This window comes from Liolophura sinensis, chromosome 8 (assembly GCF_032854445.1).
Source record: "Liolophura sinensis isolate JHLJ2023 chromosome 8, CUHK_Ljap_v2, whole genome shotgun sequence".
In the NCBI taxonomy this organism is placed as follows: domain Eukaryota; kingdom Metazoa; phylum Mollusca; class Polyplacophora; order Chitonida; family Chitonidae; genus Liolophura; species Liolophura sinensis.
The window spans coordinates 12,342,666-12,359,070 of record NC_088302.1 but is presented as its reverse complement, the minus strand read 5'-3'; the positions used below and the strand labels follow the sequence as shown (position 1 = coordinate 12,359,070).

Here is a 16,405-nt window from a genome sequence, read left to right as displayed (position 1 = left end):
TCCACCCGCTATAGATGGATTTACTGTGAGAACTTTGTGTTAGTGAGGATATCAGATGCTAAAAATTTACATTTATTATAAGTCAGTATTATCAGAGCAGAGTCTGTGAGCGAGTATTTGCTGACACTTTTTCCAATATATATATATTGCTTTTATCAAATGCCTGTATTATTCCGACACATGGCTCGTCTTTATCAATAAAAAATATTCAATTTAGCAATTAAAAGCAAACAAAGCCTGTTAATAATATACTATTAAATAGATTGACTCGCATTGGAGAAAAATCTTCTTTTATGGATGGTTCAAATTAGGGAAAAATCATGTGAAAAGCATTATTATTATGATTACGTTACTGTGGCACATGATACGTTGACTCGTATTAAAGAAAAATACTGTTTACAAGTCTCTTTTTCATTGGTGGCGTATAAAAATCATGGATAAAAAATGTAAATAATAACATTAGTATTAATGCAATAGATATGCTATAGTACATGTGCTAGATCCGTGATACTACACTGTTAGAATTTTTGTCGCCTCAAGCCTTTCTGATTTAAAATCGCTACGACTGAGGCCTTGTTTTATTCCCCATCCTCAAAACCTTGAAAAAGATAATCTCCAATCCGAATTCAAGAAACTCCAATATGCTCAACAGACTTGCGCCAATGAAAATGCCCAGCTGACCCCCGATGGTACCTGGAATTGAAAAGGTAATATATTAAAGTGGTTGTGTATTCAGAAAAGTTCCAACGCAACATGTAACTTTATATAGGTCAACCATTAAGAGACAACGCGCCCAAAGATGAATTGTGACATATAAATCCCAAGTGTAATCTCTTTAAATGGTAGGGTTATATTTTAACTATTCATGTAAAATGCTTAAATAGTAACAAACTGAACTCCCCCAAGAACTATAGCTTAAGCAGATTGAGGTTAATAAAATGCATTGATGTTAAGTACAATTTTTTAGATGTCACTTGTCTAGAAATAATCAGAATGCTGTGTTGTCATCACATTTAATATACAATTAACCCAAAATAATGCAAAGGGATCAGGCCTCGGGGATGTTTAGTTGAGGACAGTGTAATAAATCAATGATTTACAGTAGAGAGAGTGAGTAAAACCAGAACAGCGACCACTGTCATAGGTGGTAAGAAAGTTCTGATTCCTTGATTTAACGACCTTGGCTATGAATACGTGTATATGATGAATGGTCCGACATATAGGACGTGGTATAGAGAGCCAGTCAGTGATCCCTGAATGGAATGACTTCCGCAGACTCAAAAAAATTTTCGTATGACCCTTAATGTGAATGGTCGCGCTATTATGTAAATAGACAAGTTTGTTGTTCTTCAGGGCCTAATTTTACAAAGGTGTTGCCCGCTATGTGCAACGGCTTTGGTAACGTATCTCTTCACTATTTGTTGTAAAAGGAGAAACGAATCTTCAAAAAGCTCTATTTACCTGTTTAGTTGATTGATGAATATTCCAACCAAGAAATCAAAAATATTTCACTTATACGCTGTCGGCCAGTATTATGTTGGGAGGAAACCGGGCAGAGCCCGGGGGAAACACACGACCATCCGCAGGCTGCTGGCAGACCTTTCCACGTACGGCCGGAGAGGAAGCCAGCATGAGCTGGACCTGAACCCACAGTGACCGCATTGCTAACAGGCATCTGGGTAACTTCACTGCGCTGACACAATAACCGCCTCGGCCACGGAGATCCACACGAGAAATTCTAATATCAGTCTATAACACGCGGTGGATTTATGTCAGTATCCCCTTCCTCCTCGGTGTTACTACTAAAACTACAACATGGCCTAAATTGCAACTGTCTGATTAATGGGATTAATTATATATTTACTTGATGGTTTTAGTAGATTTTGTGTTAGAGCGTAATTTGAGCTCGTCATGCAGATACCTGTAACTGTTTGCCTACTTCATACATGTAGTTATACCTGTCAACGGTTTGCTTACTTTACAAATTGGCTGGGTTTTGTGTTCAGAGAGTAATTTACGAAAGTCAGCAAATACTTCTACCTGTAATTGCTTACTTACCCATAATTGACTCGAAGTCATACTCTGGAACTTGATTGATAGACTCAATCAGGAATTCATCATACGCCAAGGTAAGCTTGAGATAATTGTTCCGAAACCTGCAAGTAAGATGATTTGTCAATAAATAAGTGCATTTAATTTAAATTTTACAACGTTGTGAAAGTAGTTAAAACTTTTAAACTTCAACTTGACACACGCAGCTTTGTTTGCCGAGTTAATCAAATACTATAGACTGGTATTCACCTGTCAGTCCTATCATTTTGGTTGCTGTTGTTGTTGAAGAGAATTGGCGCAGAATATCGAGATTTCGCATTAATTTACATAAACTGTATCTCGGTCTTCACTTTGAGTCTTGGTGTGGTTGACTCACTTACTCTGCCTCAGTTGTGTTTAGATTGAACATGGTCTGTATCTCCTCCATTAGAGCAGAAGACGGATAATCCCCCATAGAAACCTCCGCGTTGTAGATGTTCATCTTACACGGGATTGGACAGCCACACGTCCAGGCGATGTTCTCAGTCATGAAACGTTCTACAACGCAAATAGCAAGATGACATGAAGAATGAATGGCTTAACGCCACATCCTCCGACAAATCAAAATAATTCTACCTGTAAGCGTGTCAAAATTCCCATCAAGATGGTCATTGAAGCATACTCTGTGTGATTCGAAAGTTTGTCTCAGATATCACGAATGAGAATATTTCTAAGAAGACTAGCTGTAAACCACGACGATTTAATAGGACGGAAGCTGTGTACATCAGACACTGAAGGATTTGCAGGAGTGCAAGCTACGCTTCCGAACAGGGGCTGTTCAGATCTCTAGGGAGTCGCCATGTTGCAAAGTCCCAAAGACCGGGAAATCTCAAAAAGTCCCTGAAGTTGTGATTGAACCAAAAAGCCTCGCAAACGCGCGGCCATAGCCTTCATCGCAATCAATTGATTGATTGACATGATTCATTTGATTGATTGGCTGATTGGCTGACTGACTGCTTGATTCATTATTACATAGAGTGGTTGGTTGACGGTTAACGCTGAGAAAACCACAGTTTTACTGACATGACAGCAGTCAGGTTTACGAGTGGAGAAAACCACAGTTTTACTGACATGACGGCAGTCAGACTTACGGGTGGACAAAACTAAAGTTTTACTGACACGGCAGCAGTCAGGTTTACGAGTGGAGAAAACCACAGTTTTACTGACATGACTGCAGTCAGGTTTACGGGTGGAGAAAACCAAAGTTTTACTGACATGACAGTAGTCAGGTTTACGGGTGGAGAAAACCACAGTTTTATTGACATGACAGCAGTCAGGTTTACGGGTGGAGAAAAAGAAAGTTTTACCGACATGACTGCAGTCAGGTTTGCAAGTGGAGAAAACCAAAGTTTTACTGGCATGGCAGCAATTAGGTCTACGGGTGTAGAAAACAAAAGTTTTACTGACATGACAGAAGTCAGGTTTACGGGTGGCGAAAACCAAAGTTTTACTGACATGGCAGCAGTCAGGTTGACGGGTACAGTAAACCACAGTTTTACTGACATGGCAGCAATCAGGTTTATGGGTGCGGAAAACCAAAGTTTTATTGACATGACAGCAGTCTGGTTTGCGGGTGTAGAAAACCAAAGTTTTACTGACATGACAGTGATCAGGTTTACGGGTGGAGAAAACCAAAGTTTTACTGACACGACAGCAGTCAGGTTTACGGATGGAGAAAACCAAAGTTTTACAGACATAACAGTAGTCAAGCTTACGGGTACGCAAAAAAAGGTTTAACTGACATGGCAGCAGTCAGGTTTACGAGTACAGTAAACCACAGTTTTACTGACATGGCAGCAGTCAGGTTTACGGGTGCCGAAAACCAAAGTTTTACTGAGACGACAGCCGTCAGGTTTACGGGTGGGGAAAACCAAAGTTTTACTGACATGACAGTGATCAGGTTTACGGGTGGAGAAAACCAAAGTTTTACTGACACGACAGCAGTCAGGTTTACGGATGGAGAAAACCAAAGTTTTACAGACATAACAGTAGTCAAGCTTACGGGTACGCAAAAAAAGGTTTAACTGACATGGCAGCAGTCAGGTTTACGAGTACAGTAAACCACAGTTTTACTGACATGGCAGCAGTCAGGTTTACGGGTGCCGAAAACCAAAGTTTTACTGAGACGACAGCCGTCAGGTTTACGGGTGGGGAAAACCAAAGTTTTACTGACATGACAGTGATCAGGTTTACGGGTGGAGAAAACCAAAGTTTTACTGACACGACAGCAGTCAGGTTTACGGATGGAGAAAACCAAAGTTTTACAGACATAACAGTAGTCAAGCTTACGGGTACGCAAAAAAAGGTTTAACTGACATGGCAGCAGTCAGGTTTACGAGTACAGTAAACCACAGTTTTACTGACATGGCAGCAGTCAGGTTTACGGGTGCCGAAAACCAAAGTTTTACTGAGACGACAGCCGTCAGGTTTACGGGTGGGGAAAACCAAAGTTTTACTGACATGACAGTGATCAGGTTTACGGGTGGAGAAAACCAAAGTTTTACTGACACGACAGCAGTCAGGTTTACGGATGGAGAAAACCAAAGTTTTACAGACATAACAGTAGTCAAGCTTACGGGTACGCAAAAAAAGGTTTAACTGACATGGCAGCAGTCAGGTTTACGAGTACAGTAAACCACAGTTTTACTGACATGGCAGCAGTCAGGTTTACGGGTGCCGAAAACCAAAGTTTTACTGAGACGACAGCCGTCAGGTTTACGGGTGGGGAAAACCAAAGTTTTACTGGCATGGCAGCAGTCTGGTTTACGAGTACAGTAAACCACAGTTTTACTGACATGACAGTAGTCAGGTTTGCGGGTGGAGAAAACCAAAGTTTTACTGACATGACAGCAGTCTGGTTTACGGGTGGTGAAAACCACAGTTTTAATGACATGACAGCAGTCTGGTTTACGAGTACAGTAAACCACAGTTTTACTGACATGACAGTAGTCAGGTTTGCGGGTGGAGAAAACCAAAGTTTTACTGACATGACAGCAGTCTGGTTTACGAGTACAGTAAACCACAGTTTTACTGACATGACAGTAGTCAGGTTTGCGGGTGGAGAAAACCAAAGTTTTACTGACATGACAGCAGTCTGGTTTACGAGTACAGTAAACCACAGTTTTACTGACATGACAGTAGTCAGGTTTACGGGTGGAGAAAACCAAAGTTTTAATGACATGACAGCAGTCAGGTTTACGAGTACAGTAAACCACAGTTTTACTGACATGACAGTAGTCAGGTTTACGGGTGGAGAAAACCAAAGTTTTAATGACATGACAGCAGTCAGGTTTACGAGTACAGTAAACCCACAGTTTTACTGACATGACAGCAGTCTGGTTTACGGGTGGAAAAAAAAAAGTTTTAATGACATGGCAGCAGTCAGGTTTACGGGTGGAGAAAACCAAAGTTTACTGACATGCCAGCAGTCAGGTTTACGTAGGAGAAAACCAAAGTTTTACTGACATGACATAAGTCAGATTTACGGGCGCCGAAAGCCAAAGCGAATGATCGATCGAATTTGTGTTGACATGAATGTGTTCCCGTTGAATAGATCGTTTTTCGACGGGATATAGACCAGTGGTATAAATGCTTTGGGATTTTGAAATAGCCTGGTAGATAACATTCATTGAATTGAGATGATTCAAAAATTAATAGCTGTATTCCAGTTGTTATGCCAGGTATTCTAGTTTTCTAAATCCATGCAACTATTCATGAGCACACTAATCAAACAAAGACATTAATAACTATCATGACATCTCAATTTCGAATCAGTAGCACGTCTAAACCATGTCTCATCGATGGCCATAAACTTGTGTTCGTCTGGTAAAATAATCAGATGCTGAACTCACCAAATGTTGGAACGTAACATTCCAAGATATCCCTTCCGCTGCACGGTGTGGCGTTTCCTGGTAAAAAAATTTAATAGGACGAAACTTTCAGATGATCTCTATGCATGGTTGTTTTTCAAAATCATACGTTTGTTACTGCAGTATATTATCTTTCTTAATTTAAAATTACTAGTGCTATAAACTAAATATACGGATGTGTAACCGATCCATATTTTCAAAAAGTATCACAAGGGTATCACAAGGTTGTTTTTTTTGGGAGGGTGGGGCGGTAAGCGTAACTTAAAAGTTGTTTTCGGGAGAGAGGGGGAGGAGTAAGCGAAACTTAAACCTTGGACATACCATCATGGCTGCCCCAAGACACAGAATTCATAACAATTTATAATTGTCACCATATTTGACAAAAAACGCACCAAACGCAGTTTTGATTCATTTATATATATATATATATATATATATATATATATATATATATATATATATATATATATACATACACTTATTTAAGTGGTGTTTTACGCCGTACTCTAAACATTGTTTTGATAAACAGAACTGTTTTGTTAAATCAGGTTATATCTTCCATAAAAGAAAGGACACCACTAAAACCAAATGTATGTAGGCAAAGTATCCCACGAAAGACTTTTCCTTTCGTGATGCTTAAGCGAGATATCCCAGTTCAAAGAAAGTAGAATCGCACACTCCGATCAAATCGAAAGGGTCGCCATGTTATCAAGTATCACCATTTGGGACGCGAGTTTTTTCTATGACATGAGTGGACGCGGACATCGTCTTTCCGGTTTCCATTATATGGCATCATAAGAATTGCACATTAAAAGTTGTTTTACGACAAGTACATCAGAATAAAATAGCTATGACATTTTAGGCCTGTTGGCACCCATTATCCGAGGTAACCAAGATTATATTATTTGACAGTGCGTTATCTCTACTTTTTCCTAACCACTTCTTAATAAATATCAATAAACATCAATAAACATATAATATAAACACAATGGTCATAGTGTATTATGGATAGCGTTCAGGTTTACCTTTGTCAAATACTGCCCTACATCCACAAACTTTGTAGATATAGTGATAGCGACATTCGACGTACACGCCATGGTGTCATAGCGATCGTTACAACGTCAGCATGTTCTGAAAGTCCGGCGCCGAGGTATTTGTGCACACCATCCAAACGGTAACTTATATGGCGGCGGAAGATAAGTTTACCTGCAAATCAGGAATTCACAAAGTAAGGTTACATCTTTCTTCCCGATGTTAGATTAGGGTTATAGTTTATTATTATTTATTATACATTAGACTTCTGAAAAGGTAATGTCCATCGAACTTCATCGACATTCACATATCAAAGTCCCTAAAATTAAATTAAAATGCAAAGATTTCCATAAAGCAGTGAAAGATTTTGGAAAGAATTTGAATTGGCCTCATACCGCAACTCCAACTTGTTGGAGGAGCTGTATCAATCAGGTTTGATCAGGCTATCCAGTTCATGTGTGATATGTCTAAAAATTCACACGACAACTATCACATTCTCTCATAATTTGTCTCTCGGTTAATGACATGTATGACAAAAATGTAATAATGATGATATTTTTTGACAAACATTACACCACATTACGGCATGTTCTGTTTCAGTAACAATTTGCATAAAGTTATATACAATATGAAATATCACAAACATGGGATATGTATAGTTCTAACCTGCTTAAGTTCAGAGAGCCTTTGGTTGCTTTTCCCGGCGCCACATTAAACCCTCTTCCTTCTACCAGAGGAGTTTCTTCTGGGTCATGCAGTAACACCTGACAATCACAAACCATAAACATAATGTATATCAACAAATCCTTTGAGCCTAATATTGGAAAGTGTTATTTGATGTGGAAATTTTAATATTTTAGTGAACATGATCGAATGAGTTGTTCTTTTTTATTTAATTTTTTATTTATTTGATTGGTGTTTTACGGAGTGCTTGACAATATTTCATTTATACGACGGCATGATAGTGGGAAGAAGAACCGACCGAACCCGGAGGAGAACCACAATCATCCATAGGCTGCTAACCGACCTTCCACGTTCGGCTAGAGAGGAGGCCCCAGCAAGAGCTAGACTTGAGCTTACCCCGACCCTGTTGTTGAGAGGCTTCTCGGTCATTGCGCCGCGCATGCGTGCTATCCCCCTTTGCCAAGGAGGCCCGACTTTTTTATTTGATTTGCGTTTTACATGAACACAAAAATGTTTTTGGGTGACTCCCGTGGCCTACCGTTTATCGTGCGAAGGCAGCACGATACAATAAAAGACTTACAGTATAGATAGTAAAACTAGAACAGCGTGAACAGTGTAACAATTGGAACACGGTGAAATACGGCTCTTGGCAATTTAACAGGATTTCGATATTTATTCTGATTGTTCATATAGATGCTTAAATCGCAGCAACTTATATTATCCCTGAAACCGTGGGTCGTGGAGAATATGGCAAAAAATGTTAATTGCAATTTATAAGACGTCACTGATCTTGAATTACTTAAAATGTTGTGTTGCCATAATATTTAACATACAATAATATTATAACAATGAAAAGGGACCAGGGATCTTGGAGTCCTTGTCTTCAAAAGAATCCTGATTTTCCAGGAATACAACATAATGAAACACTTACAGTATATATAAACGACATAGGGCCTTATGCTGCTTTTCTCTCCGGTCGAATGTGGAAAAGTTTGCCAGCAAACCTGCGGATAGTAATGGTGTTCCTCCATGCTTTGTCCTGTTTCCTTCCCACCATAACGCCATCGTATAAGTGAAATAATCTAGAGTACCAATAAATAAGCCAATCAATCAACGATGTTTCCAGTTACGAGAGCAGTCTAGTTTAAAGCCATGAAAACCTTGCCAGGTACCTGACAATTTTCTGACCTTCATTTTTCATTTCATTTTTTTTGTGTCTCACCAGATACGCAGTAGGACACATGAAAGCATTGTGTAAGAAATGTATGCATAAACAAAGAAAATACTGCTATCTGAGAGTAAATAAGTTATAGTGATGTGGCGGTCCCTGGCCCACAGGGCTTGTTTCATCCCGTTTGGAGTTGATGTAAGGTAATGCGGATTATGAACATATAAGGGTATTTAGTAGACATTAGACTAATAAAACTTGTAAGCAGAACAATCGAAAATCATGAAACAAATTCTTAATAGTGTGACAGCTAGAACCAAAATCGCCCGCGTATTAATATGTAAATATTGTGAGATACACATCGTTGAACTAAGAATAGATAGTGGTACTCAATATACCGGAGCTAGGAGTGACGATTTTTTCAGAGTCAATTCAAATTAAGATATATACATTTGGATGGCAGCGATTTAAGTACACTCTGGCCTGACTGACGGAAATCAATGATGTAAACTTTAACCTGGATTTGAAAGAAAAACACGATCATGCTATTTTAAGTCAGAGGGCAAGTTATTCCATTCTTTTTGATATATTTTATCTTACAAGTGCAGAAACCCACACTGGGTTTATGGAAAGATCTCTCTAAGTTGACTGAGGAAGATCAACTTAGATCAACGTATGTTGTAATGATGCACCGATGGTTGTTTAATAAAAAAAGAATTGAGATAAGACGGGAGTAGATGAGGACTGTGTGTGCACTTAAAAATTAACTGGTTTATTCGAAATAAGCTAATAGCTTCAATCGAAAAACAGTTTGTTTTTGCTTAAACAATGCGCCAGTATGATCATTTGGGAGGGGTGGGGTGGGGGGGTGGGGGTAAATTAATGAGACACTACGTTTTTCGAGGGCGCATCTGGGAGAGGAGAGCTGTGGTTGTGTAAGTGTTACCCCACACAATATTGCAATAAGTAAGAAAGGGATATACAAGGTCATAATAAAGAATATATAACGTTCTTTTCTTAAGAGAATTTCTGATGTGAGTGAGTGAGAACGCCTAAATTGTTACTCCACAACCATTGATAAAGCTTATCGAATTCGTCCTTTATTTTTGGATTTAATACTATTGCATCGGAGTCGTATAAAAAGGCCCTATGTCATCGGCAAAACAGAATAATTTCAAGGCTTAGATGCATACACGATGAATCAAAAACAGAAAAGGACCAAGAATAGAACTTTGAGAAACCCCAGTGTAATGAAGTTTGAATGATGATTGGATGTTATCATAGAGCAAACAGTGTTTCCGGATAAATAGACAACTTTCGGACCACCTATTGGATAAGCCGGTAACACCATAATGTTTAGTTTTCCTAACAGGGTATTATGATCGATGATATCGAATGCTTTGCGTCAAGAAATTGAGATATGCAAAATTTATATGATTCACAAACTTTCACTAGTTTCGCTGTCGACTGGAATCAGAGCATGAATCGTAGAATGGTTACCCCTAATGATTTTCTTTCTTTTTTGTTTCCGATTTTCGAAAAGTACTTTTCAGGTGAACTGTTTTTCAAATTTTGTAATTGTTTTAAGAGCTTCACCATATCTAAAAAAAGCCTAGTGAAAAGTTTGGTGGGTTGATTGGTGGAAGGCAAATTCTGAAACAATTTGAGGCAAGCGATAACTTGGATGCTGGTTTATTTGGAATGTCATTAAAATAAGTGTTAAAGCCATATGCAATTTTTTCGGATCAGTCATTTTACACCATCAGTGGTGAACGAGATTGGTAGTTTCTTATTAATTTTTGTTTCAATTAAATTGTTTCTTTAATGTTTTTATTTACTGAATTAAATTTCTGATCGGAAGAATTCTTTTTTGCTGCGCGTAATACAGTATGTGGTTCAGTTTAATTCTGTATTTCCTGTATGAATCTTGTTTCTTTGTTGTTGCCCTTTAGATGCTATTTATGCAATATATTTTTCCTCTTTAATTGAGCTAAATATTGTTGGGGTAACCCATGGTTTTGACCTGTTAGAATTTCCGTTGATATTTATGAAGGGAAAGTTTGACTGTCATCTATTTTGGTGATCATAACATCATAAGCCTCGTTTCTTCCCAGTCAGTGCTATCGGATAGGATTCTAAAATTTGTTTTGTTATTTTCTGATGGGTTTCTTAGTTTTATGTACTCCACGCTTTTTGATGTATGGTCTTTTGCATGTGATAACTTTTTGATGTAGATTATTGGTAGATGATCTGTAATGTCAGTTTGTAAGATTCAAGATGTTACGTTTGAATCAGATTATTCGTGTATAAATTGTCTGTCAAAATTGCTGTACTTGTAGTTATTCTTGTTGATTTGTTGATCAGTGGGGGGGGGGGGGGGCACATAATATAAGGATTCCTAAAAAGCCTTTTGAGAGGACATGTTGATGACATTTGAACAGATAGTTGTTGAGAGTCACCAAAAAATTGTACAAAACTTTCTCTGTGTTTTTATTTTATCTAATAATGCACTAAGCTGTTCGTTAAAGTAGTAAAGATCTCTCCTTAGGGATCTATAAATAACCCAGTAAGATACTTTTCGTTATTTATTTCAATTTCTCAACATAGACATCGGTATTCTCCGTTTTCATCAACTTGAGAAAGGTCATCTCTGACGAAACATTCATTTATACTGCTATGGACAAAAAGAATAAGACCCCCACTCTTCCGTTTGGAGCGAGACGAGGAAAACGAAGCGTAGTTGGGAATTTTATACAAACCCTCAGTTCCAGGAGTGAGCCAGCTTTCTGACATACCAATGATGGCGAATGTATGCTGCAGTGATTCTAAATATGGGACAATCACTGAATGATGTTTCCGAAGACTGCGAGCATTAAAATGAAGAAAATACAAAATGCTAGAGTCGAGAAATGAGTCGAGCAAAGTTGCCAGCTCGTTACATGAATTTTCGAGGTAATAGTTTGATTGATGTTCGTTTAAAACACGCCAAAACTCAAGTTCCTCTGAGGAGCCATTAGTAAGATACTGCGTACCTTCCGTAACATTAATATCAATCGTGTTAAAACAAGGGTTGTCAAATTCAGGGAAAGTGCATTGGGTTGATGTGTCAGAAATGTGAGAGTCAAAATCTGAGTGCCCCAGTTCCTCTGAGCTGAAAAACGGAAGGACTTTTTAGAAAAAGTTCTGCCTTCATTGGTATGTTCACTACCAACCATTAAGCTGAGAGCTAGTGGCTGAGTGGTAAGCAAGACCGGAGAGTATTTCATTTCGATTACATTTTGTATGAGCAAAAACGTTAAAAAAAACATAAATGGAACAAACATAAACATGGTGCACAATCAACGGTCACATGATTTAATGAACAGTGTACCCAGCCATGCACTAGGCACCGCTTGAACAAGTCAGGCTAAATCGTGATCTACAGGATTTACACAGTAATCAAGTTCCATTGTTCATATTTAATTATAAATGATAATAAACTGAATCTCCGATGTGAACAGTACATGGAGTAAATGCGGAAAGTGATCATATATGATCATAAACCATCTTTGGCACGTCAGTAAATCTGTCATTAAAGGGTTTATTTTACACTAATCAGTAGCCAAGTAAGTCGTCTTGGCCAAATAATGAAGTTATATATTTATTTATGTATTTATTTGATTGCTGTTCCACGCCGTACTCATCAATATTTCACCTGTATTTCACATATTTTTGTGTTCATGAATGCTACTTCTGGAAATGTGTCTTTTGTCTAATTGAAATAAAAGCTTCAAAAGCTTCATATTTAAAAAGCTTTAAATATTCAAAATGCAGGTTGGAACTATTTTAATGTAAGTTTCCATATACCGTTTGTTTGCTTTTATAGATGTAGTAAATGATGGTCCATATGTTAACAGTGGAAGCTTCATGCTCTAATGCCTATTTGAACACGACTGTGAGCTTAGTCAGTGAATTGACAGGATGAGTTCTGTGCACACTGTAATCAACACAGCTATATCAATGGGAGTCTCCGTGGTTAGCGTGTTGGCTCAGCAGGACGATGTTAAGAGCTTGTTAAGAGCTTGTTAAGAGGTCCATGGGTGGCTGGGAGTTTAAGTCCAGTGCATACTGTCTTCCTCTTCGGTCATAACTGAAAAGGTTTAATAAGACCTGCGGATAGTAATGGGTTTCCCGGGCTATGTCCTGTTTCCTCTCACCTGGCCACTATCATATGTGAAATATTCCTCAGTACAGCGTGAGGTCAGAGATAATCCTTGTTTTGAGGAGTCATTTTGAGTGAAAATCATCTGCCAGTAGAAGAAAAGACAGAGCATTTCAAACATGGATTCAAACATTTATTAATTTATTTGTTCAATTGATTGCTACTTTACGCTGTACTCAAGAATATTTCGCTTACACGACGGCGACAGGCATTATGACGGGAGGAAACCCGGAAACCCACAATCATTTGCAGGTTAGCCAGCGTGAGACCTCACACAGACCGCATTGCCTCTTTGTCATTGCGCCACGCTGGTTCGCTAACCACCTTGGCCACTCAGGCCAATGTGTGTGCAAAGAATATTGCTGCAGAGTATGGTAAAAACGGGTAAGCGTTAGAAACTTTTACTGTTGTGAAATGCCGTCGATAAATTTTTTCGTAACCTGCTGACGGTAGTTGGCTAAATGACTGTGTGTTTACAAACACAAGTTTTGTGAAATAGGCCTCCTGTGAATTTAATGTATTCGGAAGTACTGTGTATAGGTGTGCCCTGTGTGAAGTCAGCGCTGATTTCAGGGTCGGTTGTTATTCCAGCCAGTCTGGTTTCTTCCACCCATAGAACTAAAAGATTATTTAAATAAATAAATAGAAAAATAGATAAATAAAAAAATAAATAACAAAAGTAAGAAGCAACCTACCAAAACGTCTCCAGATATAACTTACCCTAAGTCCGGCAACGTCATTGTCAGCTCCCAGAATGTACTCGTTTTGCATGATGTTGGCTACGACCGTGAGGCCGTACCTGTTGCCCTTGTGCATCGAGTACCTGGGAGTTGCATTCTGCCACCGTCCGTTGAACGTGAAACACATACCGAAGTCAATCTTCTGCACTTTGAAAATATCCTTACATTCGTAGATTTTGCTGTCCCAAGAGCAAAACATGAGGGTTTCCTCTAGAGGATGACCTATGTATTCCAAATACAACTCCATTTCCTCAATCTCCTTCTGATTCATGGTATAGTTCCAAATAGGATCGCTCCAGTTAATGGTCGGGCTCATTTGGCCCAAGTCGGACATGGCAAGTTGCATCTGACGTAAAACCGGATCGTTGCCTATCCTAGACTTCCGGAATAGGTTTAAACTACAGAGTGTAACGGCCGGAAAGGGCAGGCCAGCCGTGAATTCCATGCTCTGTTGTGTTATGGTCGGGTACTCCAGTATGACAACAACCTGGGAGAAGACCGTATATAACAAACCCGACAACATACTGAGAAAAGCCACGCACCAGAAGCCACTGTAACGAAACAAATGAAGTGAAAGATGATTTATTGCTTCACTGACTGATTCAATCATTTCTTGTTTGGTTGAAAGGTCGGCGGTTCCGTTGGTTTATCGGTCCATTGATTGATCTAATGACTGAATAACTGACTGACTGATTGGTGGGAGAGTTTGCTGGTTGATTGATTGATTCGTTGGTTGATTGCTTGGTTGATTCTTTGGTTTATTCATCAATTGGTTCGTTGATTTGATTTTCTGAAAGTATATTTCTTATTCCTACAGCCAAGCACATCCAATGTTGTTGTTTTTCAACGACTTTCAGAATTGAGTTACTGTCCTTTGGTTCGTTGATTGCTTCGTTGATTAACTTGTTAGTGATTTAGTATTTGAAATAACCATTGAATCTCAATACTGTAAAAGCCAACCACATTTTAAAAATTTGAAAGAAGGAAACAGGGCGAGGCCCGAGGGAAACCCACCACCATCCACAGGTTGCTGGCACATCTTCCTTTGAGAGGGGTCCAGCATGAATTGGACTTGAAACCGCATTGGTCAAAGGCTCCTGGTTCATTGCGCGCTGACATACTAACCACCTCGGCCACAGGGGCCACCTTGTTATCGATATACAAGTTCTGAATTCGCTTAGTAGGTTAATTTTTAGCCTGTGTCACGAAACACAGAAATTTTGTATTTCATATCAAGGATTTTGAGAGAACACGGATGCAATTAAACCCATTGCTGTGGTAGTGTATGGGAACTTAATAAATCTGAGCAATCTATTGATAAGCATAGCACTAGGCAAGCAATAGCTTAGACAATTCCTCAAAAAGCATTAATAATGTACATAGAACTTGCTTCTGTGGATTCGTGATTATGCAGACAAAACAGATAGTAGAATAGTTTTAGCTTAAAAGAAAAAAAACGGTGAATCATGAAATTCGTTTATTTTTTTCATATTAGCTGAAAAACAAAGAATTCTTGACAGATTCTTAACCAGGAGGGTAAAACATAGCCACCATATAACGTCTTTGACATTTGCTCTTTATGGATGCAAAATTTAAGTGTTATCATCGACAAAAAAAGATGACTGGCATTCAAACTTGAAGCCGCTCATCAAGCTTCCAGCTAATATACTGCACAAAAAGTACAGATAAGAAATAGTGGTAACTCCGAAAATAAAATTCTTTGAATATATAATTTTGTTGTTATCAGTATAAATTCTTCTTTGTTTCTGGCCATGGTCAACGAAACATAGAAAATTACTGAGAAGAATGCCATTGTATGACTTTAACTGCTTATAAGGCTGACTTACCGTCTAAACAGACCATGCTGAGAGGTGTGCCGAAGTCCGTGTACCGTTGCATTTTGAGAGAATTCTTGAAACAAACTAGTTTTCTGGTTCCGTTTTTCTGGGCAAACGCCTTTGACTTCATCCACCCAGCTGTTGACTTTTTCTGATTTCACCTCATCGGTTTTCATCCTGAACAGTGGTGCCAAAGTCAAGCGACAAGCAAACGTAGCCTGAGACAGCTTCTAGCGTCACCATAACACCATGGCAAAACTAGCAGAGCTTAGTCCAAATTTATCTCGTCATTGAAGATATGCGTGATCGAACCGCCTCGCTGGTGCGATTGGAGTGAGATCAGCAGCATTTTAAAGCATAGATAAACTGTCCATAGCTCTGTATTATCAATAGGGCCCACATTCTGAAGGCCATTAGCTTTTCTAAATATTTCAATGTCAAATCAATATTCCCCAATAATATCTCAGTCTGCTTTGACATATCGAAGCGGCTTGGGACAAAGGCATTGGAGGAGAACCTTTACTAACTCTCCGGGCATTTACTGAACCGTTAGATCACGTGTACCCGGGTGGGAGGGCGTGCTCTCGGTTGTTATCGATATTTTGCTTCCATATGTGGTTGAAAAAGATCACGAGGGCATGACTAACCAAAATATTTCATAAATTTGGAAATGTGTACTCCTGTTCCTTGGGTGTAGACGGGCTTCCGGTTTCCTTTCAATAAGTCCAAGTAGAGAGTATTGCCCGCTAAAATCACAGACGGAAGCGTAACCAAAAGTGAAC

The 16,405-nt window shown here is 38.9% G+C and overlaps 1 protein-coding gene across 1 annotated transcript; it reads right to left on the bottom strand.

Moving 5' to 3' along the window:
- Positions 1–559: 559 nt before the first annotated feature.
- On the bottom strand, positions 560–15,799 carry LOC135473194 (acid-sensing ion channel 2-like). Its single transcript, XM_064753036.1, has 8 exons — positions 15,633–15,799; positions 13,766–14,336; positions 13,041–13,130; positions 7,659–7,756; positions 6,282–6,289; positions 2,433–2,589; positions 2,059–2,156; positions 560–693 (listed from the first exon to the last, which is right to left on the bottom strand). The coding sequence occupies exons 1-8, from the start codon at positions 15,797–15,799 to the stop codon at positions 560–562; spliced, it is 1,323 nt and encodes a 440-aa protein (XP_064609106.1).
- Between the last annotated feature and the right edge of the window lie 606 nt (positions 15,800–16,405).